This window comes from Aspergillus udagawae, assembly GCF_001078395.1.
Source record: "Aspergillus udagawae IFM 46973 DNA, scaffold_1, whole genome shotgun sequence".
In the NCBI taxonomy this organism is placed as follows: domain Eukaryota; kingdom Fungi; phylum Ascomycota; class Eurotiomycetes; order Eurotiales; family Aspergillaceae; genus Aspergillus; species Aspergillus udagawae.
The window spans coordinates 2,004,242-2,029,183 of NW_025091264.1; the positions used below are offsets into that span (position 1 = coordinate 2,004,242).

The 24,942-nt window shown below is 50.5% G+C and overlaps 13 protein-coding genes across 13 annotated transcripts; 8 read left to right on the forward strand and 5 right to left on the reverse strand.

Annotated features, from left to right (window-relative positions):
- Positions 1-128: 128 nt before the first annotated feature.
- On the forward strand, positions 129-619 carry Aud_000659 (DNA-directed RNA polymerase I core subunit RPA12; the record flags this gene model as incomplete). The annotated part of the gene is made up of 3 exons (XM_043286166.1): positions 129-243; positions 301-532; positions 601-619. The coding sequence occupies 3 exons, from the start codon at positions 129-131 to the stop codon at positions 617-619; spliced, it is 366 nt and encodes a 121-aa protein (XP_043142101.1).
- Positions 620-724: 105 nt separating this feature from the next.
- Aud_000660 (deoxyhypusine monooxygenase) lies at positions 725-1,812 on the reverse strand (the record flags this gene model as incomplete). Its single annotated transcript, XM_043286167.1, has 2 exons — positions 725-1,241; positions 1,322-1,812. The coding sequence occupies 2 exons, from the start codon at positions 1,810-1,812 to the stop codon at positions 725-727; spliced, it is 1,008 nt and encodes a 335-aa protein (XP_043142102.1).
- Positions 1,813-2,741: 929 nt separating this feature from the next.
- Positions 2,742-3,503, reverse strand: Aud_000661 (ETC complex I subunit; the record flags this gene model as incomplete). Its single annotated transcript, XM_043286168.1, has 3 exons — positions 2,742-3,051; positions 3,105-3,215; positions 3,265-3,503. The coding sequence occupies 3 exons, from the start codon at positions 3,501-3,503 to the stop codon at positions 2,742-2,744; spliced, it is 660 nt and encodes a 219-aa protein (XP_043142103.1).
- A 315-nt stretch (positions 3,504-3,818) lies between these two features.
- Aud_000662 (F1F0 ATP synthase subunit f) lies at positions 3,819-4,452 on the forward strand (the record flags this gene model as incomplete). Its single annotated transcript, XM_043286169.1, has 4 exons — positions 3,819-3,866; positions 4,099-4,249; positions 4,310-4,375; positions 4,427-4,452. The coding sequence occupies 4 exons, from the start codon at positions 3,819-3,821 to the stop codon at positions 4,450-4,452; spliced, it is 291 nt and encodes a 96-aa protein (XP_043142104.1).
- An 813-nt stretch (positions 4,453-5,265) lies between these two features.
- Positions 5,266-9,485, forward strand: Aud_000663 (uncharacterized protein; the record flags this gene model as incomplete). Its single annotated transcript, XM_043286170.1, has 4 exons — positions 5,266-5,556; positions 5,612-5,861; positions 5,914-6,081; positions 6,142-9,485. The coding sequence occupies 4 exons, from the start codon at positions 5,266-5,268 to the stop codon at positions 9,483-9,485; spliced, it is 4,053 nt and encodes a 1,350-aa protein (XP_043142105.1).
- A 971-nt stretch (positions 9,486-10,456) lies between these two features.
- Positions 10,457-12,366, reverse strand: Aud_000664 (NuA4 histone acetyltransferase complex catalytic subunit ESA1; the record flags this gene model as incomplete). The annotated part of the gene is made up of 6 exons (XM_043286171.1): positions 10,457-10,615; positions 10,675-11,837; positions 11,896-11,930; positions 11,995-12,059; positions 12,159-12,186; positions 12,284-12,366. 6 exons carry the CDS (start codon positions 12,364-12,366, stop codon positions 10,457-10,459), a joined length of 1,533 nt encoding a protein of 510 aa, XP_043142106.1.
- Positions 12,367-12,756: 390 nt separating this feature from the next.
- cef1 (putative cell division control protein (Cdc5)) lies at positions 12,757-15,314 on the reverse strand (the record flags this gene model as incomplete). Its single annotated transcript, XM_043286172.1, has 4 exons — positions 12,757-14,728; positions 14,780-15,123; positions 15,196-15,229; positions 15,289-15,314. The coding sequence occupies 4 exons, from the start codon at positions 15,312-15,314 to the stop codon at positions 12,757-12,759; spliced, it is 2,376 nt and encodes a 791-aa protein (XP_043142107.1).
- A 363-nt stretch (positions 15,315-15,677) lies between these two features.
- Aud_000666 (ribosome biogenesis protein NOP53) lies at positions 15,678-17,103 on the forward strand (the record flags this gene model as incomplete). The annotated part of the gene is made up of 3 exons (XM_043286173.1): positions 15,678-15,811; positions 15,888-16,823; positions 16,881-17,103. The coding sequence occupies 3 exons, from the start codon at positions 15,678-15,680 to the stop codon at positions 17,101-17,103; spliced, it is 1,293 nt and encodes a 430-aa protein (XP_043142108.1).
- Positions 17,104-17,499: 396 nt separating this feature from the next.
- Positions 17,500-18,488, forward strand: rex4 (putative 3'-5' exonuclease; the record flags this gene model as incomplete). The annotated part of the gene is made up of 2 exons (XM_043286174.1): positions 17,500-17,828; positions 17,882-18,488. The coding sequence occupies 2 exons, from the start codon at positions 17,500-17,502 to the stop codon at positions 18,486-18,488; spliced, it is 936 nt and encodes a 311-aa protein (XP_043142109.1).
- A 462-nt stretch (positions 18,489-18,950) lies between these two features.
- Aud_000668 (ribonuclease H2 subunit C) lies at positions 18,951-19,620 on the forward strand (the record flags this gene model as incomplete). Its single annotated transcript, XM_043286175.1, has 4 exons — positions 18,951-19,107; positions 19,179-19,256; positions 19,312-19,529; positions 19,579-19,620. 4 exons carry the CDS (start codon positions 18,951-18,953, stop codon positions 19,618-19,620), a joined length of 495 nt encoding a protein of 164 aa, XP_043142110.1.
- A 623-nt stretch (positions 19,621-20,243) lies between these two features.
- Positions 20,244-21,409, forward strand: Aud_000669 (putative mRNA decapping hydrolase; the record flags this gene model as incomplete). Its single annotated transcript, XM_043286176.1, has 3 exons — positions 20,244-20,325; positions 20,434-21,090; positions 21,162-21,409. The coding sequence occupies 3 exons, from the start codon at positions 20,244-20,246 to the stop codon at positions 21,407-21,409; spliced, it is 987 nt and encodes a 328-aa protein (XP_043142111.1).
- A 448-nt stretch (positions 21,410-21,857) lies between these two features.
- On the forward strand, positions 21,858-22,671 carry Aud_000670 (ubiquitin carboxyl-terminal hydrolase; the record flags this gene model as incomplete). The annotated part of the gene is made up of 2 exons (XM_043286177.1): positions 21,858-21,909; positions 21,971-22,671. The coding sequence occupies 2 exons, from the start codon at positions 21,858-21,860 to the stop codon at positions 22,669-22,671; spliced, it is 753 nt and encodes a 250-aa protein (XP_043142112.1).
- Positions 22,672-23,167: 496 nt separating this feature from the next.
- On the reverse strand, positions 23,168-24,529 carry Aud_000671 (MT-A70 family; the record flags this gene model as incomplete). The annotated part of the gene is made up of 1 exon (XM_043286178.1): positions 23,168-24,529. One exon carries the CDS (start codon positions 24,527-24,529, stop codon positions 23,168-23,170), a length of 1,362 nt encoding a protein of 453 aa, XP_043142113.1.
- Between the last annotated feature and the right edge of the window lie 413 nt (positions 24,530-24,942).

A 24,942-nucleotide genomic window follows, 5' to 3' on the forward strand; every position in this document is an offset into this window, starting at 1 on the left:
AAAGTTCGGAGTTTTCTGGTTATGTACTCGATAACATCTGTTCTGTCTCCTGCTTAACTCCTCCTCAATACTCTCAGGTTGAAGATCAATCTCCAACATCTGTCGATACTGAAAACTTGACTTGCACAATGTCTGCCATTGGATCTTTAATTTTCTGCACAGACTGTGGAAATCTCCTACCGGAGTCGACTGGTGATCCGACTAAGGTCCTTGTCTGCGATGTTTGCGGCGCTCGGAATAAAGGTTTGTTGATCTCATTGTGAGGGTTTGAGGCGAGCGCTTGCGCTAACTTGCCCTCAGATACTGTTCCCAACACGATCATCTCTGAGTCAAAACCGAATGCCTTCCCGTCGACGTTAAGAGCCAAGAGATCTGCAGTTCAGACCTTGACGGCTGAAGATAAGCGAACTGAAGCACTGACACAACATACATGTGCCAGATGTGGGAGGAAGGAGATGTACTTCACAACTGTGCAGTTGCGCAGTGCAGATGAAGGAAGTACAGTGTTCTACACCTGTGTCTGCGGTTACAAGTACGCAACGTCCACCGTTGGCTCCAATTGCATCTGCGGGCTCAATACTGATATTTATCTGACTGCAGGGAAACCACGAACAACTAGGAGACCGAAGGAGTATCTATTCGAGATTATGATTGTACGTCTATGGGAGCAACGAATCAAACGCAATACCGATATTGTAAAGCTATACCTTCGACAACGGGTCATTCAAGCAGCAGCAACGCCAGCATCAGGCACCAAAGCATATTCAACTTCACCATTCTTTTCATACTCCGCCATATCGAGAGCCACAATGACACTGTCTCTTACCACCTGCTCCGGGTCGTTCAAGAATTTTCTTAGCGTCTCCTCGACACCCTCACAGTCGCCCAAGCTTCCCAACGCCTCGGCCGCTTCGTGTCGCACCATACCGGCCTCGCTTTGGTTGCTAAGCGCTTCAGTAAGGCTTGGAATTGACGCAGGGTGGCAAAGTTGTCCAAAGACAAACGCAATCTCATGACGGAAAAGTGCAGACGGATCTTTGAGGCCCTTGGCCAGCGCCTCAACAGCGCGAGTCGCTGTGGGAAGATCGGGAGGAGAAGCAAGGTCGCGCAAGGCGAACATCGCACGGTATCTCTGAAACAATGGTAGACTTGTGTCGAGTAGAGTCTTCTCTATTTCGGGAATGGAAGGTTCACTGGCCGCCATGGGTAGTGGTGGAGCGGGGTCGATCGAGGTAAAGTCACTGCGAATTGGTGCACATGATACAATAAGCATTTGCGAAAAGAAAGAGAAACAGGGTGGATTGATACGGACGCCTCATACCTTGTCTTTAATTTCTCAGCTTTCCTTGCCTCTGAATTTTCCCACAGAATCCTGTCCACTGCAATATCGCAGGTCTCTCTGATAACATCGGACTCATTCTGATTGTCTCTAAGAGCCTTCAAGATCTCCAAGCTGTCTTCGTAACCCAAGGCGCCCAGAGCCTCTGCGGCTTCATGACGGCACATCGTATCTTGCTCCGTGTCCTTCGCGACTTGCTGTAGGAACGGCACAGACTCTGGATTGCGGGTCTGGCCCAAGCAATATGCAAGTTCATGTTTCAGCAAGGCGGATGGTGAAGTAAAGGCAGCAGCAATAGCCTGAATTGCGGGCAGTGTCTTCTCAGTAGGCGGCTGCAGGCACGCAAGGTGCTTCAAGGAGAACAAGGCACGGAATCGGCGAGCGAGCGGCTCCGATTCGGAAGTGAGGACTTTGCGAAGAGTGAGGATGGTGGGATCCACGCCCTCTAGAGTATCGGTTGCAGAAGGGGCCATGGTGGTATGCCGAAGGCGGTTGGAGAAGATGACTGGTTGAAATTGAAACTGATCGGATTAGAGGAGGCTAGAGCATAAACATTTACTCAGAGAGCGTGAGCTTCTAAATTTTCAGATCTTATCTCAACGAGATAATAAATTTTAGGTGGGGTGGCGGGGGTGGCCGCAGCGACTAGGCCTAACTCGCAGTTCTTCACAGCGCCGTCCATCTTCAGATCCGATGTGTGTTATAGTCGTGTGATTGCAGCTCAAACACTTCGCTACTGATTATTTGTTCAGAACTCAAGGCGATATGATGCATTCGATTTTAGGATAGGACTGGTTGAGCGTACGTTTGTTCAACTCAGCTTGGAGCCTTGGACCACCTGTCTCACGGGTAAACATCCTACCAATATTGGCTTATGGCGGTTCGTGTTGGACTACTTTCGATTAATTAGCCACACTCCTTCTAGATCTTCCATTAGAATACATAGCCATCTGGACCTTCATAGTTGTTATTATATCAATGATACTATGATCATACGATACACGTAGTTCTCCACGCCGACTTGGCAGGCACAGGATAGCTCATCCGGACCATCATACAGGCCAGACTTAAGTGAATCTGCTTGAAAGTCGCTCAATACCTCCTCAGTCAAAGGACTGTTGCGGAAAGGATTAAGGTTGCCAATTCCTCACACGCGTCCTCTGTAGAAGACTCAGACTCGGGATTGCACCAAGTTGAAGCTCAGAATTGAAAAGAAAAGCGAGGAGCACGGTTCGCTAAGTTGTCGGCAGAGCATGATATCCGTTAATGCAGTGTCTTCAAGCAGTACGCCTGTTTGGTGAAAGACAAATGAAAAAGCACTAAAATCCATTTAACCTATGGAACCAACCCTTCAAACCCCAGAAGCTTGCAGTTATATACACAGTACACTTGAACAACACAATCACTTGGTTCTGATGTGCTTGAGCTTCTTTGGTTCGTGGACGAAGTTGTTTGCATAAGCCTTAGGGACGAAGCGGCGCTCATTGGGTTCCTGGACGAAGTACTCGTATCCCTGCTTCTGCGCGAACATGATCGCATCTTCTTTGGACTTGAAGTTCAGGTGAGTACCCTGCATGAAATCACCGGAAGACTGCCAACCCATCAAAGGGTTCTCCCAACGGTGACCTTTCTGCAGAATGTCCCAGTCCATTCTCCAGTGATGGCTGTGCCAGGTACCGGACTGCGTTGCAGGCTTCGAAGGCTTGTAAATCCTAGTAGTATGGTCAGAAAGCGGCGGGTGACGCAGGTAAATCTAAATCTGTACCTAACAGTTCGAGCTTGAAGGTCTGTAGGAGCCCCGGAGAGAACAGCAGCAGCCACAGTGTCGCCAGGCTCGCTACCATCCATGACACGCTTGGGCACAGGGGAGTATTGTCTGGATTGCCATCAGTAGAGTTCTCGGGTATTAGCCAGGCTTCCCTTACGAGGTAGCATGGTCAATTGTGGCCTCATAATCGGGCTGATGACGAGCCATTGCTTGAGATGGCGTCTCCTTGCGAACCAAGGAGCTCTCTGAAACGCGTGCGGAGGGTGCGTCTGCTGGGCTGGTCTTGATACCGTGGTCACCAGAACGGTTTTGCGTGGAGATGAAACGCGCATTGATGGGCACAGTGATTCTGCTCGCCCGAAGGCAGGCAGAGCTACCTGCTCTGAAGACGGACATGTTCTCAGATATATCTGACTTGGATTCAGGTGAACGGCCGACAGCGGGAAAGTAATATCTCGAGTGAGGTATGCGGCGAGGTCTGGAGGTTGCGGCAGAACCAAATCCGGTTTAGCGCATCTTGAGGCTCCCTCGTTAGGAACCGCTCATCCGACAACCCGCGATCTCAGAGGCACATCCTCACTACTTCGTCTTCATCGATTGTACGGTTCACACGCCTGTCCTTAGGTACGTAAACGTGCTGGGTGGTGTTCATATTTTCAATGTCATTCAGAAGCGGTACCGGATATTAACTCAGATTCAAATCCAGCCAACATGAGCTACATCGCCCGCCGAGGTCTCTCGACCTTGATTCCCCCCAAGGTAAGGAAGAATAGCAAATACTCGGAGATTGCATTTATTTGATCCCAGTGAAGACATGCTAATCAGCTCCTAGATTGCTTCTCCCAATGTGAGTCACCTTATGGCGTCCCCTCGATACTCTTCACGTTCTTCAGTACCCTCCTTCAGTGAAGGCTTTTCACCACGACCTTGAGCATCGATCGCAAACAAACACCGGCTCTCCTTATCATGCAATGACTGACATTCTACAAAGGCCATCGGTGCCGCTAAGGATGCCGCTCGCATGGAGCGCGTTGTGAACTTCTACGCCAGACTCCCTCGCGGTGCCGCTCCCGAGGCTAAGCCCACTGGCCTCATTGGACGCTACCAGGCTCGTTACTTTGGCAAGAACCCTTCTGCTGCCCGTGAGTAGTCCCAGACGACTTGAGTTTGTACATGACGATTGCTGATATTAATCACTGCAGCTCTTGCTCACGCCATTGGTGGTATCCTTCTCATCGGCTACAGCATGGAGTACTACTTCCACCTTCGTACGTTTTCTTTTCGACCATGGAGATAATTCACGTTGCTAACAGTTACAGGCCACCACAAGAACCACCCTCACTAAATGCTTGAGCTTTGTGTGGCTTGCGGAGGATCTGTGTATATACCAGCAAACCTAGATGGAAGCAATGTAGAAGAGGCATACCTCCAGCCCAGTTGCTCTGGCCTTGATACCGGCTTTTTCTCTTCCAATCCGGTTGAATATGTACAGCGACTGTCGCTGTGTAGTGATCAGTTGCATAGCAGATGAGGTGTAGATATAGGATTTGAAGAGTGTCGCCGATCCCAACACCAACCTTTGTTTCTCCTATGATCTTTATGTGAAATTTCAAGGACTGAAAGACCAAATATTCATGATCATTTTCAATTTTAAATATCTTAGCGACACATTATAATCCGCTTGCCAGTGACACATCTCATCCTTCCGGCTCCAGCCACAAGTTTTTGACTCTATTTCATTTTCGTTCCACACTAACCCAAAACAGCCACCTCACCTCCAACATGAGCCGTCACCCATGACTGCAGCCCTCACCCGGTCATCAAACCTGAGAAAGACAACTCATATTGCGACCTCCCATTTGGGATTTCTTGGGCAGTGGCGTTTAGTATTATATCGCATCCATTTCGCCTGCCCGTTCCTTACGAGCTTTATTTCCAGCCTTTGGATTTGTGCACCTCCCACCGCGCACTTAGTCTCGTCGTTTGGAGCCTTTTCCCCCCAAGCTCAAACAATTCAGCTAGCAGTCTAAACGTGGCGATTCTTGATACCTGGTAATAGGTATTTCTCCTAACGTTTCCTCCGTGCCTTCTTTATGAGTTATATGGATTCTGCGGCGACTATCCCAGCGTTCACAGTTACAAGACCAGTGTCTAACAGATGTCGCAACCTGCGGATCTCACAGACTCGGGAATTGTTATGGCAGAGCAGAGCAGCCACGATGTGGTAAATCAGACCCTGTCGGGCGGCGAGCCTTCGCCTTCCGACGTTCCTGCGAGCACCAAAGACAAGATATCTGCTGGAGGGGACGTGGGGGAGACTCAACATACCACCGCAACGACACAGACGACGACGGAAACGAACGATCCACAAAGCCAACCAGAGCCCAGTGCTTCCGACTCATCACCCGCGAAGAATGAGACGGAAAATGATTCTGAACGACCATCGACAGTGAGTCTCTACACGAACGAATATGAAAGTGAATGCGCCACTGAATGCGTTATAGGAAAAGGATATCTTAAAGCAGGGGCCCGGGCCAGTCGCTTCGCGAGCACTCGAAATGAACGGAGTAGCCTCGGTGTCGGATGCAGGAGAGGATACGGCTTCCCAGGGTGGCTCGGAGTCGGATGCCAGTCGAACAGACGGTAAGCGTGCCGGCTCGAAGAAGCCGACAACGTTCAAACCGGTTTCTTTCGCCAAATTTTCCGTGCCAAAAGCTCCGGGAGCGCTTGCGACAGCTAAGCCGTCTGATAAAGGTACAGACAACCTCAACTTCGTTCGAGTAATTTGTCTTCTAACTTGACGTAGCCCCCTCTTTGACTACGCCGTTAGGCGGGCCATTACAGAGCTCTCGCCCGCGCTTGGTGGCCAAGACGACCAGCAGCCTTCGTGACTCGCTCTCAAAGTCGGGAACAGGTGCAGGCAAGGCAGGTGGGGGTGGACCTGATCCAAATCAGGTCTGGAACAAGAATAGACGTAAGGCACTGCTTGTCCTTTCTCTCGAGAACAAACCCCTCTAACATCTGAGTTCTAAAGCTGTGCAACCTACGCCACCAAAGCATTTGACAGATGAAGAACTGAAGCAGCAATACGGAATTCATATGACTTCTCGCATCCAAGAAGATGGTGGTGGGACCGAGGCGAAATGGGCCGATATCGATGACGACGAAGATGACTGGGCTCCTGAGACGATCGAATGGACTGACGGCACTAAGACGAGCCTTACTACTCATACGGAGGCAGTACACACTTCCGGCCAAGATACTAAGACAGCGAACGAAGCGAAGGTCGACTCTCCTGCACCAGAGCAAGTCCCTGCCGTTAAAGAGGTGACCAAAATTGTCACGAAACCTACAACAACTATCGGACCCAATCCTACCGTTCTCAGGCTTGGCGCAAATGCGGAAAGGCAGGCGAAGAGCGCAACCCTCTTGTCGAAAGGACCAAATGACAAAGCATCGCTGGCGTCCACAAGTCCAGCTCCTCCATCTAAATCACCTTGGGCCCCACTGCCGCCAGTTGAAAAGTTATCCCCGGTTATGCCGCCTGTTCAAGTTCAACCTCCCGGACGTGTTCCTGTCAAAGAACACCAAGTCAGCGAACCACCTACCGGAATTGTCCACCCCAAGGAGATTGCGGCGGATGACTTCAATCGGTCGTGGAAGGACACGCACTCTGGAACAACTCGTGAATTGTACAACTCTAGATCGGGTCGCTATGAGCCTGTACCAGAGGTTAGGAAAGCACCGTGGCGAGCTGAGCAGCAAGGCTTCCGCCCTTCTTCACTTTTACAGCGGCCGACACCAGGTGAGCAGGCAGGACCTGCGGAGCCTTCTCCAGCATTTCAAACTCATCGGTCAAGCGGCCAAGATGCCGGGCATTGGACGCGTCGGCGAACTTCATCCAACGTCAGCGGAGGAAGTGGAAGCTTTGGACGTCGGATGTCGATCGGTCGCCCTGATGGGCTGCAGAGAACGTTTGAAGCAAGAAGAGGCTCGCAGGTCAATGGAATCATAGACCCGTCCCTTTACAACAAAGAGATGGTGCATCCGAAGGACGCATCTATGCATGAGGTTTCCTCTGCCCGCCATCCTCCAGGTCCAACATGGCCCCCACGTGCAGCTGCGGGCGCGCCTGACACTGTTGCGAACGCACCTCGAGCTGAGTCTCAGCCATCAGTGCCTTCGGCTCCAGAAGCTCAGGATGCTACAGCGCAAGCGCCGCAGGAAGACCCCGTCGCGATGCAGGAACGTATTATGAAGGAAAAGCGACTTGAAGCTCGGCAGCGCAGGTTAGAGCAAGAAGAGAAAGAGGAAGCTGCAAAGCGTGAAAGAATTCGACAGAAGCTGGAAGCACTGGGCCCACCGCCCGAGAAACCAAAATCTAAACACAGGGAGTCTCTGGAAGGTGATAAAGCTGAAGCGAAGGCGTCCCTGACCGTCACACAAGCAGCACAATCCCCTCCTAAACCACCGGTACCGGAACCAACTGGTGAACCGAAGCAGTACGGGATGATGAAAGTCCATCATCCCGACGCCGTCAAAAAGCTCGTCGCCGCGAATGAAAAAGAGAGAGCTGCTGAGCGGTCGGCTCCCACGGTCAATGCTCGGCGTCCTACTTCGCCAGCTCGCGAGCCTAAACTCGAGGCTACCACAGGACCTCAAGAGCCTAGCGATTTTCGGCAGGGCCGTCTTCCTGAGAAATTGCCCGAATCAACAATTGAAGAGCCGAATTCCCAATGGAAGAGTAATCTTAGTGCTTCGAGCTCATATTCCCCTTGGTCTTCAAATACTAAACTCGGGGCCGCCTCTTCTTCTATTGCCAATCCCTGGAAGCCTCTCAGCAACGATAAGACCCTGGGTAATGGCATATTTGATCAAGCCCTCGGGGGCTTCCCGTCGAGAGACATCTCCCTTCGTGGTCCTCTCGGCCTCGACCAGCCTCCAATCTCTTCTGGCCCACAACCGTTTTCTGCCCCCTCTCGACCCCAACAGGAGCCTACGTCAATCTCTCCGTTGCCTTCTACCGATGTTCGACATGCGCAGTACGACTCTATGACCCCGGTTGTCCGACCAGGGCCTATCGGGCCTCCAAGCGTACACCAGTCTCATTGGCAACAGGAATCGCGTGTCACCGGTACTACCGCTTGGAATAATTTCCACGCGGTTGCTGCTAAACGTGAAGCTGAAGAGAATGAGAAGCTCCTAACTGAGATGAACACAATGCGTGATAGCCAGCCTTTGCATGTCACATTCAATGAAACATGGCGGCAGGTTCGCACTGGCGACCAGAGTGGACAGAGGCAGGCTGTCGGTATTCATAGACCAACCGACACTACAAGTTCGATCTCCAACCATCTGCCTGGTTTCGATCATACTGTCGCGACTCTACCCTTCGCTGATACTCATGCTCGTCCACTGAGTAGTGTGCCAGTTCGCAGTTCTCGATTCTTCCCTCAGGCCACGGAGCAATATAAAAGGCCAGCCTTTGAGGAAGATGAACATTTCCGAAGCCCGTCTCCACCACCCCCAGAGGAACTGTCGAGTCATCCAGTATATATGAGTGATTCTACCCGCCCTTTGGTCCACCTTCCCGCCCCTAAGCCGATTGTCAAACTTCCTCCAAAAATCCTTGCGCCACCGCCGCCACCTACATTTGCTTCTATGGTTGCTGCTCCTCCTCGCGTCCCAGCTCAAGCTCATCCCGTCTCAACCGCAACCTCCTGGCAGGAGAAGATCAATTGTCTTTTCGGCAAGAAGACTGTACATGAGAAGAAGAACGCTTTGGCAGTCACGTCAGCATCGAAAGAACCTCTTGATGTCCAGCTGCATATTGCCTCAGTGTCTGTATCTCTCCCCCATCTTGCTGAGAATATGACCCAAGTTGGCGACGGATTAGCCAGCGCCAAGCAAGTCGAAGAGGCCGAGGAGATCTTTGAGGATCGCGAAGCAGGTTCTTTACCTGTTGTTCGAGTTCCCAATGCTGCACCTCCAGCAGCTTGGCATGCCGCTCCAGCACCATCGCAATCCCGGTTGCGGTTCAAGAGTCTCAAGCCAATGCAAATTCACAGCATCGAGCCTTATCTTCTGGGCCTCAGTGACAGGGACTCATCTGGCAATTTTCGGGTGTCCGTCCGCTTCCCCGGCGCTATCGCCGCGAAAACTGTGACTCTTCCAAAGAAGGCAGGAAGTCATAATCCTCGACAGCGCGGGCCCTCGACCTTCAAACCACGAAAGAATACAAAAGCTCGGGAAGGACCTGGAATCTCTAATACCAAGAAGACAACCACTGCTCAGCAGAACGGCGGCAGCGGCTCTTCGCCCCGGCATCAACCGCGGAATACAGCGTGGGCACCGCGCACAATTAGCGGATCTCACTAAACTGGTCCAGCTTATTCATGTAGAGGAATGCGCCTCTAGTCTTCGAACTACGTCTGTTAGCTCTGCCGTGGCAATTCTCGGGTTTCGGATATTCATTCAGCGGTTTCTTTCGGTAACTGGTGAGCAACGCATGTGGGATATCGAACGGGTCTGCGTTTGCCTTGAACTTCTAGTACTCTTCTCAATGTCCTTTGCATCGTACATTATCCTCATCTTCTCCCTCATCAGTACTCGATTCGAAGTAACAGTCTCTCTTTGAGAGACAGAACAATCACACATAACATTCTCTTCCTCATACACCCGCCATCACTTCAACCTCGATTCTCTGTTGATCAGTCGATCTTCGTGCTACTTAATATGTATCATTCTCCATGCAGCTGTTCTATCACTTATTCTTCGAAGTCTTCCTGGTAATTCAGAAAAAGGCACAAGACAGCTCCACGTATCATTTTCAGTGCCTGAATCAATGCAAGATGAAACAAACCCACAACTAGTGCTGTATTTTAAGTTCGGCTATGTAGCTTTGTGCTCAACTTACGCATCTGAATCCTTTATTCGATCAGCTGCATTTCCAGAGCCCATAAGGGATACTGATTTTATCAGTTCAGCTGTATGGCTGCCACTCTGGACCTACTGAGTGTTCGCAGTAGCTCTTTGCGTCGTGTAGGTTCACCCAGAAGCCATAGCCAAGTATATCTACGTTTGTTGTCTAACCGGACGATGATGGCAGCGGACAGAATCAAAGATCATTATACTCTAGATGCTTTGCAAATATCGACAGAATGTGGTATTCAGACATACGCCCGTCATCTAACAAGTTGGAAGTGATAATACACAAATCGCTTAAAGGGACCATCTTTTCACCACGGGACCCGAACGCCAGCCCAATGTCACCCACCAGTAGCAGACCCAAACACCTTTGCTTGAAAGACACAGTACAAAGGAAACATTTCTTGGAACAACTAGGATGCTCACCAGTTCCACGTCCGGCTTGAAGCGGTGAACACAGGAGGTTTCCACTGAAGGCGTGCTGGGTCGATCTTGCGAGCTCCCTTGAGCTTCTCTTTTTCAAGACGCTTCTTGTGCTGTTCAACTACGTAGTCGGTGAGAACGATGACCCAGTTTCCTTTCTATGAGGTAGTCAGTTATCTGTTTCAAGCTTCAAGTGGGATGGGGTGGGGACGCATACATAGTACCGGAGCATATTCAGGACGACCAGAGTCTCATGGACATCTTTCTCAGTCATCGAAGTTAATAGAGCGAGCTCATTCTCACTGACTGTTTCTCGTCCAGGCTCCATGAGTATTTCGACGAGCGTTTCTCGCCAGTATTGACGGTAACCCAGTAGACCAAGGTCACTGAGCGGCTTTTCAGGAGAGCCGAGCTTTCCCTCGCGCTTGCTGAGCTCGTAGCTGAAGGAGATAAGCAGCCGACCGAACCCACGCCGCTGGTACTGAGGTAATGTCAAGATACAAGCCAAATTGTAGCCCTCCGCGGAATCCTTCTCCTTGGAGAAGTAGCCCACAAGATGGCAGCCTGACTCATCTCTCGTGCACATACAGTAGAAGAGGAAAGGGTCGACATCGTAGTATAGGGTTTTGTGATCAAGGAAGAGTTTGCTCAGCAGACAAAGGTTACGGCACCAGGTCCGCTGGCGGCGGCCATCAACTTCGAAAAAAGAGATGTAGTCATCGCGGTATATCTCGTTGCCAGGAGGATGGACAAGCGTGCACTTGGTACGGTGGCGCTCAAAGGCACGTTTGTCGTCGAAATAGCTCAGGCAGAACTCGTCGATATAGATGATATCAACGTCTGAGAAGGAAGCGGGATACGGCGAGAAGTACCAAGGCTCAATGTCGTATTTGCCCATTTGAAGTCGATTCAAATTACGCACGCGATGGATTTCCGTCGGGTTCTGTGTCATACTACCGCTCGTTCGCAGTCGTTCGATCTCTTCTTCGCGCGACATGAGCCCTAACGCTCTCTCCTCTTCTTTGATGCTTTTGCCGTCCGTGAAACTGACGTCAACCATTTCGACATCATCAGACTCGGCCTTAGGGGTTCCGTCCGTTGAGATGGCCTCTGCAGAGATGATAGGCATACTGAGAGGAGTCCCGTCACGATTCTCTTTGCCACCTGCCTTGGACGGGCGTTGCGCCTTGCCAACATTCACATTCTTGCCTGTGAGAAGATCTGGAGTTGCAGAGACATCACGGCTGTCGGCTCTCGCACGCTTCTGCACGTTTTTGCTCGGCGCTTTGTTGCCAGCACCGGTCTTCTTCTTCTCTGGTTTCTCCGGCTGAGGCCACTCAACTTCGTGAGTTAGGTCTAGTCGAGAAGCGTCAACCCATTCTAGTTGGATATGTCAGATTGTCCACATTCAGATGCACAAGGACTGAAGGGTACTCACCATCCAGACGTTTGTTGAAATCGACATAGTGAACACTGTACATATCATCAGCATGAGGAACCCCGATACGACCAGCAGAGCTCAGTGTTGAGGACGCACTAGAAGCTAGGACCATCTTTACGCTGCCTAATCGACAGAATTTCTGCTTTTCTCAACTCGCCATCCTATACCAACCCAAATATCAGCAACCACATTCACTCCCGTTCGATTATGTCACGTGACAAACATCGAACGATGCTAGAAACAATGCAGGAACAACTGACCTTCTGTACCATCGCCTTAACACCGATCCTATCGCGATGATTAGTTTATGCGACCGATGAAAGTCATGCAGGAGACTCTAATAATGTTTTTTTCTCGAGTATCCAGCAGCAAGTTGTCAACTTACCGGATGGTGGTAAGGGTGGCAAAGCCCTTCTCAACAGGGTCGGGCGTCCCAGTGGCCTCCCCATGAGAATCCCGAACTCCCATGGTGATTCAAACCCAGATCTCAACAGTTTAGAGATGTCTCTGTGACAGAAAACCTGGTTTGGATGAAGTGCACGATGAAATATCTGATTCTTTCGCAGGAGTTGATGGAGGTTTGGTTCAGTGAAGCTGCCTGGGAGACCGCCTTTGAACCGGCCTTTTCACTGTCCGCTTTTGGCAACCTCACAGATTGAGGGAGTAACTACAGCGCACAATCTGTCCATCACTGAGTAGAATTCAGGATTTCCTTGAATTTGGGTCTGATACTAAGCATATATGCAGGGAGAGGTCCCACAAATACTTCTTACTACCACGAATCATGAACTGTCTAATAGTAAGAAAATCAGAATAGTGAACTAGTTTACATCCTAGGTATCATCGTTGCTTATGCCATCAGTGCCATCCATTGACAACTGACTCTGTCCCGGCAACAAGCTCATCCAGCTCCTCCTTTCTAATCCTGTACGTTTCTTGAGCTTCCCGTTCTCTCTTCAAGATGAAGGCAACGTCGTCGCGGAGCTTCTCGAGCCTTCGCGAGATAGCCGATTCCTCGGAAATTTGTAGGGCCTGGAAAGCATTCAACTCATCCTTCGAATTTTCTAGAGCAGAGCCGGCCTCGACAATCTTGGTTCGAAGGGTCTTCGCACGGTTTTGATAGCCACCGTAGTGTAGCGCTAGCTTCTTCTCAAGCTTGTTTCCTCGCTCTGCGGTAGATAGCAGGGAAGCCTGCACATTGTCGAAAGCGTCAATCATTCGCTGCTCTTGTCGGTACACATCCTCTTCATCGTCGTCGGCGTAGTTGGCGAGCCCTGGGAGGGCGTTGGAGTGCGCCGACGACCAACGATCATCAAAGCCTTGCAGCCATTCCTGTTGCCGATCAGACAAAGCAACTTCCGCTACGATGGCTGCACGCGCTGATTCGATGAGTTCATCGCCGAGTCGCTCCAGTTTCCCTGCCTTGCCTTCAACCTTGCCATTGGGAAGGCGGAATTTTTGAGCGTCATTGGCAATCAACAGAGCTGCTTCCTTAGCGATCATGCCATTGATGGGGTCGGTAACGTGTGAGGCACGCGCCATCAGAGCATCTATATCGAGAACACTTGGGCGTGGCAGTCCCCGCTGGTAGACTTGGCTCTGGCGTTTCAACTCAGCTTGCGCAGCTCTCTCCCGTGCCTCCCTCTCTCTCCGATCAAGTTCTGCAGCATCCTCTTCAGAGATCTCCGCCGCAGCAGTTGGCTCTGCGGACTCCGAGGGGAGTTCTTCGAGTTCCCATTCGGTTTCTTTAGGCTTCGGAAGCGACGCCAACTTGCTACGAATGCCTTGACTGACGGCTTTCTGGTGCAATCTGATATCTCTCGGTGTGCTGCCAATCAACTGTCCGCCTTCCATCTGATTGAGCGCGAACTGATCTCTAGGAGTTCTGAGGGGGGTTGCCCCTGGCCCAATCCCACCATGCAATGGAGTCGCCCCCAAACCATTGGCTTGCCGGAAAGGAGTCGCCATTGGATTCGGCGTAACGATCTGTTGTCGCCGAGGAGCGATGCCATCAAAACCAGTAGAAGAACCTCCTTCGTGCAGAGGCGTATTCTCACCTCCCAACAAAGATGATTGTGTCTCAGTAAGGGCTCTGATATTTCGGATCTCATTGGCGATATGATCCTCCTCTGGCGGAGCTCGTGGTGTCCTAATCGGTGTCCCTCCGACGATAGAAGTGTAGTTACCGATCAAACCTCGAGTTGTTTCTTCGTCGCCAGACATCTTACTGGCCCTGTCTCCGGCCATGCCCATTTTGATAATGTCCTCCATTTCGCTTTCGCTCACTTGAGGAGTTGGCAGGACAAGCGCTCGTCTCTTACTGCTCTGCTCAGCCTCGCGAATCTTCTGCATTTGGCCGGCCCTTGCGGCAGCAGCGAAAGCGGAGCTACCATTCTTGTCGTTCTTTCTCTTCTTCCTATCCGCGTCTTCTTCCTGATCCCCTTTTCGCTTGTTCGCAAGTTGTTGTTTTCGAGGATCAAACATTTCTCGCTGTCTTTCGTTTCGAGATTCCTCTTCCATGGTATCGTAAAATCCAGGTGCTGCTGGCTTCTCAAATGGGATGTCTGCGTTATAGTCCATTTCCCCCTTCTTCCGGGTAACGACTTTGATATTGATGCCAGCATTTTTGAGTTCACGACGTTTTTGCAAAACAGCGAGTCTTCGGGACTCTTCGAGCTGCCGTTCTCTAGCCTTGCGCTTCGCCTTCTTTCCTTGGGTGTTCGCCAAACGAGCCCGAGCTTCACTCAGCATTTCCTTCTCGTCTTCGTCGAGATCAATCGTGTCGGGACGGGCAGGCTTCGATTCCGGATCGGGATCTAATTCACCAGGTCTTTAAAATATCAGCAGAGCGAACGTCCTTTCAATCAGTGGGACCTCATACCTTAACCGTCTCACATCGTCCGCACTAGGCGCAGCCGCCTCGCCGCCAGAGGGACCTCCTAATCCCAGCTCATCGTTTTCCCGGGCCTCGGCTTCATCTAGCAGTTTCTGATAGCGTTCAAGGCATTGTGTTGCTGTCCTTCCGACGATAGGGGCGATTGTACGCCATTGTGTTGGCATCAACTTCGCTAGATGCAACAGTTTCTCGTCTTCTTCCCTCGACCATTCGACCTTGCGAATACCAGGGTCCAACCACTCTACCCATCGTGCTTTGCATTGTTTAGGCGTCTTCCTCGCAAGTAGCGAAGAGACACGCGCCCATTGGTTCAGACCATACTTGGATACCTAGACGAAAGAAAGACGTGTCAGCTCACGAACTCTGGTCGTCTTTCGAGTGAGGTAGAACGCAAGACATACAGCCGCCCGGAGAACTTCATCCTCAATATTGGTCCTAATCACGCCATTAGCCATGCTGAGCTCCTCAAGAATCGAAAGTGTAGATAGACTTACCAGACTCCTCCTTTGACAACGGGCATGGCGAATGTGGTCGCTCAGCGCGAACGATTTCCACGAAGAAATTTGTGTACTGATAGACAAATAAAAGGATCTTCAAATTTCTCCGATGCAGTAAGTTAAACTGCGCTGGCCAGAGTCGATAGTAAATCGACGCGGGTCAGAAAGCGAGATTCAAGCAGGAAGGTCTTTAACTTGAGCGGCCACACCACTTACGCCGCAAAGGAACATTAGCGCGGCAGCCGCCCTAGCGTCGCCCCCGCGATACCACATTAGGTAAGCGGGTCCAGATTTTTGGAATTTCTTCAGATTGTTATCGCAGCGACAAAAAAAAAGACACAAAACTACAAATTGACAATCTGAATTTGACTGCAAAGGGCTTCATAATGTCGGCCACGGTTGAAGCTCCAAATCAATTCAAGCAACCTTCCCGTAAGGGCAAGAAGGCCTGGAGAAAAAATGTCGACGTTACGGAGGTCCAGGAAGGCCTTCGCCTTCTGAAAGATGAAGAAATCAAAGGGTATGTGCCCTCGAATGGACTCTTGTCTAGAAAGCCTGCTCCGATCTTATATGCTGATGTAATTCCTTCTTTACAGTGGTGTTCTAGCAGAAAAGCCTTCAGAGGAATTGTTCGTCATCGACAAGAAGGGCTCCGCCGAGATCAGAAATGCATACTTCAAACAGAACAAGCCTCTGAAGGCCGATGAGATCCTAGCCCAGCGTTCTGCAATTCCTGCAGTCGATACCCGCAAACGTTTGAACTCGAAAGTCACAGACGGTGTGATCGAACCGAAATCCAAGAGGCACAAGAGCGACTGGGTCACCCGCAAGGAATGGCTGCGCTTGAAGCAGGTGGCCAAGGAAGCGAATCCGACTCAGAAGGCGGAAGGAAGCGAACTTTATGACCCTTGGGCAGATGCTGAAGACCCAACACCTGTTGAAGACCCTCAGTTTGATTACCTCGAGAAGCCCAAGCCCAAAGTTGCACCTCCGACGATCAAGCACCCTCCAATCTCACTTGCCGCGAATGGAAAGCCAATTCCGTCTGTTCGTACACCAGATGCTGGCATCAGTTACAACCCATCATTTGAGGATTGGGATCGTCTTCTACAAGAGAAGGGACAAGAAGCCGTAGATGCTGAGAAGAAGCGCTTGGAAGAAGAGCGGAAGGAGCAAGAGAGGCAGCGCCTTATTGCCGAGGCACAAAATGATGATGGTGAAGTCAAATCTGACGATGAGAGTGCCTGGGAGGGATTCGAAAGCGAATACGAGAAACCAGAGTGGCTGAACAAGAAGCGTCCAGCGCGGAAGACGAAGGCAGAGAGAAATAAGATCAAGAGGCGCAAGGAGGCCGAAAGGAAAGCTAAATGGGAAGCCAAGATGAAACAGAAGGAAGAGCAACTTGAGCAAGCGAAGACTATCGCGGAACAGGTGCAGCAGAGACAACTCGAACGCAGTCAGGAGTCTGAAGATGATTCTTCCGAAGAGGGAGATGATGTCGCTTTGCGGCGTAAGCCATTGGGCAAATCCCGGTATGTTTTTCTTTTGATCTCGATTTCCGGGTCTCACACGTACTGACTTGGCAATAGTGTGCCCGAGAAACCGTTGGAGGTTGTACTCCCAGACGAACTTCAAGACTCATTACGTCTACTGAAGCCGGAAGGAAATCTACTAGATGACCGCTTCCGCACGTTAATAGTGCAAGGAAAGCTGGAATCTCGCAAGCCGGTGACACAGGCCAAGAAGGCAAAGAGGAAGCTGACGGAGAAGTGGACATACAAGGATTTCAAAGTCCCAGGATTGGAGATTTGATAATTGGATTTCTTTTTTTTTTTTTTTTTCTTTTGCACTTCACAAAAGCGTGTTGCTATGGACTGGCTTTGCAATATAGAAATCATCCCACATTCTCATCTCGCAAATCGACCTCAGTCACTCAAGCTACCATGTTGCTGTGACCCCAATGCTAGGTAAGATAGATCTGCTATCGGCTCTATAAGCCAATAGATCCACGGAGTGCATTAACCGTAGTGTTCGAGACTAAACCAGTTGCCTGAGTGGGGCCGAAGGTTGTCCAAATTTTTAGTGCCATCTATCTAATCGCCGATTTTTTAGAGAACGATACGGAATGTTACTGCCATACCCTTCTCAACACCACCTCCTCTTTCCATCAGACCATCATGATGCTTTAGTATCACACATACCTTTGGCATGGACGTCAATAATCTTTCCAGTAATTGGAAGAAACTTCAGGAGACGCTGAAAAAACAAAGCGCTTCGTCGGCCTCTAAAAAACGCAAGACATCAGACCGCGACACACAGAATGTTGCAGTCAAGAAGCAGAAAACAGAGTCAATAGAGCGCAAGAAGTCTTCAATAGAAAAGAGAAGAATGCCCGAGGAACGGGAGCATGGACGGGACAGGAGCGCACAGGAATCTGTGGTGAAAACTATTTCCCGCAAAAGCTCTACGGCTACGATCTCCGAGCACTCACGGACTGAGTCTAAGACAGCAAAAGTTAACGAGGGCCGTTCACCTACGTTAGTACTTTCTATCCTATATATATTATCTGCACCATCTAACCCCTCTTCAGCGCAGAAATAGGTAAATATGTCGCTATGGACTGCGAAATGGTGGGAGTCGGTCCCAACCCCGATGACGATTCTGCCCTCGCGCGTGTCAGTATTGTCAACTTCAACGGCGAACAAGTATATGATTCGTACGTCAGGCCCAAAGAGATGGTTACAGATTGGCGGACGCATGTGAGCGGCATTTCTCCAAAACACATGGCGGAGGCTCGATCCCTCGAACAAGTCCAGAAGGACGTTGCAGAGATTCTTGACGGGCGAATACTCGTTGGACATGCTGTGAGCAATGACTTGGATGCTCTTCTTCTGAGCCATCCCAAGCGCGACATCAGAGACACAAGCAAGCATCCTCCTTACCGAAAGATCGCTGGTGGCGGCTCTCCACGCCTGAAAATCCTGGCGTCTGAGTTCCTAGGCCTGAATATTCAAGACGGGGCGCACTCTAGTGTCGAGGATGCCAAGGCTACGATGCTCCTGTATAGACGAGATAAAGAGGCATTCGAGCGGGAGCATATGAAGAAATGGCCAATTCGCGTCGCTGTCGACAAAAAGGAAAATGGCGAGGACCAGAAGAAAAAGAAGAAGAAGAAGAAGAAGCCTCGTAAGAGGTAGTGAAACCTCATAGCTGCAGTTGAAGACCTTATATACCCCTAGACTTCTGTCTCTTGTGTACATATCGCATCATCCATTATTTGAAGGACTAGCTTCGAATAATCTGATAATTTTGGAAAAACTTTTTTTTATTATTTCTGATTGAATTCAGTATATACCTCTGTCATTCTCATTTCCATCTTTGGTCCAGCATCGTTAAGTATTTCCGCAGGTCTATTCTACATTGAATCTGCACCAATTTGACCGTTTTGGGATGGCGCTTTTCCTATAACCTATCCACTTAACGCGGGCAACGCGTCGTGTCAGCTTGTTCCGAATAACAACCACACTGCTACAGCAAAACATCCCTTCTAAAAAAGTACAGGCATTGAACAAGCGCTAACTAATTTTTAACTCCTTTTCTGATTGCTTTGCAACCTGCATAAAGTACTCAAGACTTTCTTTCCTTCAGCTGGTCTAGAAATGTTTGCCATCCAAGCATCTCAAAAACAGGCATCTGCAGCCGATAATGAGAAGTCGATGGAGAATTGCATCCCTAATATCCTTCCCTGTAGAATCCACCATGATGGGTTCGTTGAGACGCTAGAGCGTTACTGGAACCCTGTGTCAGATGAGAAGAGTAAGCATTGTGTTACGCCCACGGAGTCAATTTTCCTGGGTCTCTCTGTCTGTCTGCTAACATTGACGTAGATGAGAGCCTACAGACTGCTTACTTCCGAGGACGCAAGCTTCGAGGCCGACGTGTTGCAATTCCGGAAGGCTATCAGGGTACGATCTGCATCCGCTGACCATGTGTAATATAATAGTTAACCTGGCCCTACAGGAATAGTTGTGCAGCCTACTGAGCGTGTTCTACCGCCTAAGAGAAGTGACACTGGATATGAGACCGAAAATATTCAAATCGAGCAGGAAGAGCCGACCAAGGTACTAGAAAAACAGGCTACTTTTGACGAATTCATGGTCTGGGGCCATGAAGAGGTGCCGGCGGCCGATGATGCTTTCGTCAAGGGAGCCGAAGAATGGCTGAAGATGGCTGAAGCGGTATGCAGAGACAACCGTTGACCAGACTCGTAGCTAACTTTCTATCCAGTTACATACGCAATCTAGCGACGCAAAGACAAGTACCACTTGAATTATCGGTGCTGTTTGAGCCGAACCAATGACTCATAACCACTCATCCGAGCCTGGGATGCAGGCCCAGCTGCCTGAGCGATTTGTTCTTCAGGCGCTGGCTGCTCAGTTGCAAGTGCAATGAGCTATCTAAGCGACATCGTTCGAAGTAACGCCGAGCTGCTAGTTCGAGTTCTTTTCACCTCGGGTTAGCGGATGGGTGCCAGACTAAGTACCGAGTCATGCGAAATGTTGCTCTTGAAAATCAGCCGCTCTCTTCGTGTTGACTTCTACTCACGTCTTATGGAAGCAATGGACTGAAAACTGAAGCCCGACAACGAGATTACACCGCTGAAATGAGGTGTCCACGCTGTGTCGCTGGGAAGGTGTGACTGCCCGTATCTGCTAGGGATACAGTCATCGGGACTCTTCGTTTTCAGTTTAATGGCCTTTTTACAGCATTTTCTATATAGATATTTTACTATTCATGCTGCAGATATGACCTGTCTTCGTATTGATAAGATAAGCTCTTGACCGCCTGATAAGTGTAGGTTCTGCCCGAACGATTTGGGGTAGGGATAACATTGAAATTCCCAACTGCTGCCCATTATTGCTTTATCGTCAATTGCCTCCTTTCAAGTCACAATGCAGATCCTCGGCAGTGGAGAGAAGATTATCCCCGAGGCTTTAATTCCCAAGTTTGAAATCAACAGACTTCTCAAGCAAGGTAAAAACATGCCCGCTCAAGGTTTATATTCACAAGGCCCAGGGTCCCTGATACACATCACGCCGTTACTGAATTGACCGCATGTAGCTGATTTGTGGATCTCTATAGATCAAAATGGCCGCCGTATCGCCATACTCGGGGCTATTGACGGCAAGCAAGGCATCCTGATTGCAGAACGAGCAGCATTCGCAACCGAATCCCTCGAAGTCCTTAAGGCATTCCACGCTGCAATCAGCAGAGTGAAGAATCTCGGCGACAATGACATATACCGGTGGTACTTGGCATCGTCAGGCGCAGGCCAGGTTGAACCGCCGTTTCACGACCTCAAACTCAATCTCATATGGCCTTGCACGGAAAAGCACATCAAAAAATACTCAGATCAGCTACTACGCATGGTGACCGAGACGCCGGAGATCTACCGTGACTATGTGCGGCCGTATATGAGCGCTCAACGGGAGGAAGGCAGACTGAACTGGGTCTTTAATATCCTGGAAGGCCGGACGGAGCAGGAGGACGTGATTCTACGGGATGCGGGCGAGGGCCCCGATGATGGGTTCCTGATGCTCCCTGACCTCAACTGGGACAGAAAGACGATGAGCTCTCTGCATTTGCTGGCCCTCGTGCAACGGCGAGATATCTGGAGTTTGCGTGATCTCAAGAAGAAGCATATCCCTTGGTTGCGGTATCTGAGGCAGAGGCTGCTTGAGGGAACAGTGAAGATGTATCCAGAATTGGAGCAGGACCAGCTGAAGCTATACGTTCATTGTAAGTATTATCCATTAGGGCTGCCCTGGTTTTGCCTGTGTCGATGTAATGTGTACTAATTGTGATGCTAGACCAACCGACCTACTACCACTTTCACATCCACGTGGTCAACGTCATGCTCGAGGCGGGTGCGACACAAGCAACAGGAAAAGCCTTCGGGCTGGAAAATCTCATTTCTCAATTGGAGACTCTCTCTGGGGACCAGGATGCAAGCATTGCGGATGTCAGTTTGACATACTACCTCGGAGAGGCCAGCGAGCTGTGGACGAATGTCTTCTATCCGCTGAAGAACGGGTCGAAGCCAGCAACTGGGAACTGAGAGTGACTGGTCATGACTGATGATACTTAGAATTATGCTAGAAGTGTCTACCGTTTATGATATATGAAGGAGAAATGACCATTATACTAGATAGTCTTCCAAGCAGATTCATTTACAACTGACGCTTCCAATCACATTTAAGCTCCCAAAGAGCTGTATCTATTAGGTTCCTGAAATTGCGGGCAGATCTTTGTTTTTAGAGAAGCCTAAATATGTGGAAGCATAAGTTGACAGTTTTGTATGTATTTATTTCCCGAAACGGAATTTCTTCAACCCCGCAAGGCGACGTCAATCACCCCTCACCACGCAACCGTAATTCCATCGTTTTACAAACCCCCAACAATCCTTCCATAAACTTTTTCCGACAAACTCTGAGCTCAAATCGACCTGTAATCTACGAAACTTTTAATCAATCAGTGTTCAAGACAGCTCGACGCTCGACCCCATCATGGCAGAGCATGTGGATGTCCCCAACACAAACAAGGCCTTCGTGCCTCTTGGTAAGTACCATATCTCCAAGCTCATCAACGGTCCAAAGTATAGATACTAATACCTTCGCAGAAAACAACCCAGAAGTCATGTCCCACCTTGTCCACCAATTAGGCCTCCCACCCACCCTCGGCTTCACAGACATCTACTCAATCGACGAGCCCGACCTCCTCGCCTTCGTCCCCCGCCCCTCACACGCTCTTCTCCTCGTTTTCCCCGTCTCTCCATCCTACGAAGCCTCCCGCATCGCTGAGGATGGTCCCTTACCCGAATACATTGGCTCCGGCCCCGCAGAGCCAGTGATGTGGTTCAAGCAGACGATCCGCAACGCCTGCGGGCTGATCGGACTCCTGCACGCCGTGGCGAACGGCGAGCCGCGCAGACATGTCATCCCTGGCTCCGATCTGGACAATCTCCTGCGCGAAGCGGAGCCACTGGGTCCCATCACTAGGGCAGATCTGCTCTATGAGAGTAAGGCGTTGGAGAGTGCGCATGCGGACGCCGCGCGGTTAGGGGATACGGCTGCGCCACAGGCGGAGGATAACGTCGATTTGCATTTCGTGGCGTTTGTGAAGGGGTCTGATGGGCGCCTGTGGGAGCTTGATGGTAGGAGAAAAGGGCCGTTGGAGAGAGGACGGTTGGCTGATGATGAGGATGCGTTGAGTGAGAGGGCGCTGGAGTTGGGGGTCAGGAGGTTTCTGAAGACGGAGGCTGCGGGGGGTAATCCGGATCTGAGATTCAGTTTGGTCAGTCTGGGGCCTTCTTTCGATTGAGGCTGTTGACGGGGCTTTACCGGTGGTTGAAGTTGTTGATCATGGCGTGGTACGTTACGGATGTGTACAGTTTTAGACAGGTTGGGAGGCTATCATGCCTCATCTACAGGCGTCTCTGGCGTTTGAACTGTCTTCCCAGATAATCAGATTCAGTGCATCATGGACAATGTCGAAGCTGCTATTTTGAATGCCAGATGAACCTTGAGATCATGGTAGCTACACAAGTCTGGAACTTCCTCTCTATCTCTTCGAGGTCGGAATCTTGCTTGGAAATCTGCTCCCGGCTCACCTCAGCCACCTGCTTCGAGGACATGCCACCTCTTGCCACTCGAGTGCCACCTCCGCTCATGGTTCCTGACACGTCGATCGACAGGCCGTCAAGAGTGACTACTCTCCACCGTCTAGCACCGTAAGCAATGCGGTTGGCCTGCTCCAAGGTCTTTGGCGACATTTACAAGCGCATTGAATGCCTCATCTCTTAGGAGTGAATAAAACCTTAGGCTTCAACCCACCAGTCTTCTGAATTGAACTTCAAAGCTTCATTCCCACAGGCCCACCAGCCGGCAGTCAAATTACGCGCAAATACTTCCAACGCAGAGTACGCCGCGCAAGTATCGCCCGTCGTTGGGCCAGCCGCTGACCCCGTGAAGAATACCTGCTCAAAAAGCTCCTTGAGATTTGGCTTTCGAGAATGCACGTCCGGGACCCCCGCGATGAACCTCCGCGTAATAGCATCAACGGCATCAGACGGCCGATCCGCTCTCCTTCCAATCACAAGGACCTCGTACGGCTTCCGCCATAGCCCGTCCAGCGGCGTGATGGGCTCGCCCTTTGTCGTCGTCTTAATCCACACCCATTCTTCGTACACGGACAACCCAGCTCCCTTAATAGCATCGTAGGCAGCTCTACGTGCCTTTGGCGCGTTAGTTATCCAGATTGCTGCGATGGATACACTCTCCGGATTGTCCGATAGATGGATCTTCAGGATATCCCCTATGCGCTTGGACAGTAAGCCCATTTCAGAATATGGCTGTGTCTGATAATGCCCGCTGCGACGACAAGAGCGGTTTGACCACGGCGGGTCAAGGAGGATCAAGTTGAATTTGCGGGCCGGAGATAGACCCGGAATAGGCCCCTTGCTCGCCTCGTCCTCTGCCAATAGCGGTAGCGAGCACAGCAAGAAAGTAGACAACGGCGGGACGGAGAAGACATGCCGATGCGCCGTCGCTACCTCGCATTGCTCGGGATCGGCCTCCATCTTGCAGCAGACGTCCAGCAACGCTTGCGCCGAAGACGTATTCCTAGCTACGACGTTGCAAAGTTCCGCCATGGATCCGAACATATTCAATCCCGGCGACAGGATAACCGGCGGGCTGGTAGGAGCAGCGACCCCCAGCGCACTATCCGCTGAGCACCCATCCTCGCACGAGGACGTTCTGCTCCAAGGTCCGTCTCGTTTTCTCCTCAGCTGCGACTCTTCATCTCGGACCTTTCTCAAGCGACACCAGTCTGCAGAGTCCGAGTGGGCCCCGCTAATCTCCTGCAATGCCCATCGAACCAGAGGCTCAATGACCTCGGTCTGGAAGGCTCGTTCAGAGACCGGAATTCTACTGAGAACTCTAGCCCTCGCAGCATCCGACTTTGGCTCCGTAGATACTGTGTAGGGCTTCTCTAGGGGGCTTGAAGATAAGAGATGACGTTTCCTGTGATTGTCTATCCCTGCAGGGTAGGGATTGCACAGTGTGGCTCCCAACTGCACTGGCGAAAGTTCCTGTGCGGACGCGATAGACGTCGGGATATCGATCAAGAAGATTGTTTTTTCTGCATTTTGATAGAGGATGGAGTGTTGTGGCATCATCCCATGATGGTATCAGCTGGTTGTGGTTCCCAAGTGGGATGGGTTAATGTGTTGTTGGAAGGAGAATCCAGCGACTACGCGAAATCATCGATTTTCAGAGCCCGCAAAGAGTCATCATTACCAGCAACACCAAATTGGAGGCAGTCACCATTAATAAAGAACAAATATGGAATTACACTGCATGCAGCGATGGAATTTAAAGACTTTTCGTGGGGGCATAACATGGTGAATCTTACTTGCTGTACAGGCGTTACAATTCTTTTACATGAGATCACTCAGGACTGCGCATCACCCATTCAAGAACTCATTAAAACCCTATATAAGCCCTCCGCCTCTGAGTGAGGCGTCAGAGCTCTCAAGGCAAGCAGCGGCAGTAGCCACCGCCGATGAAACTATATTTGACAAAACTGATC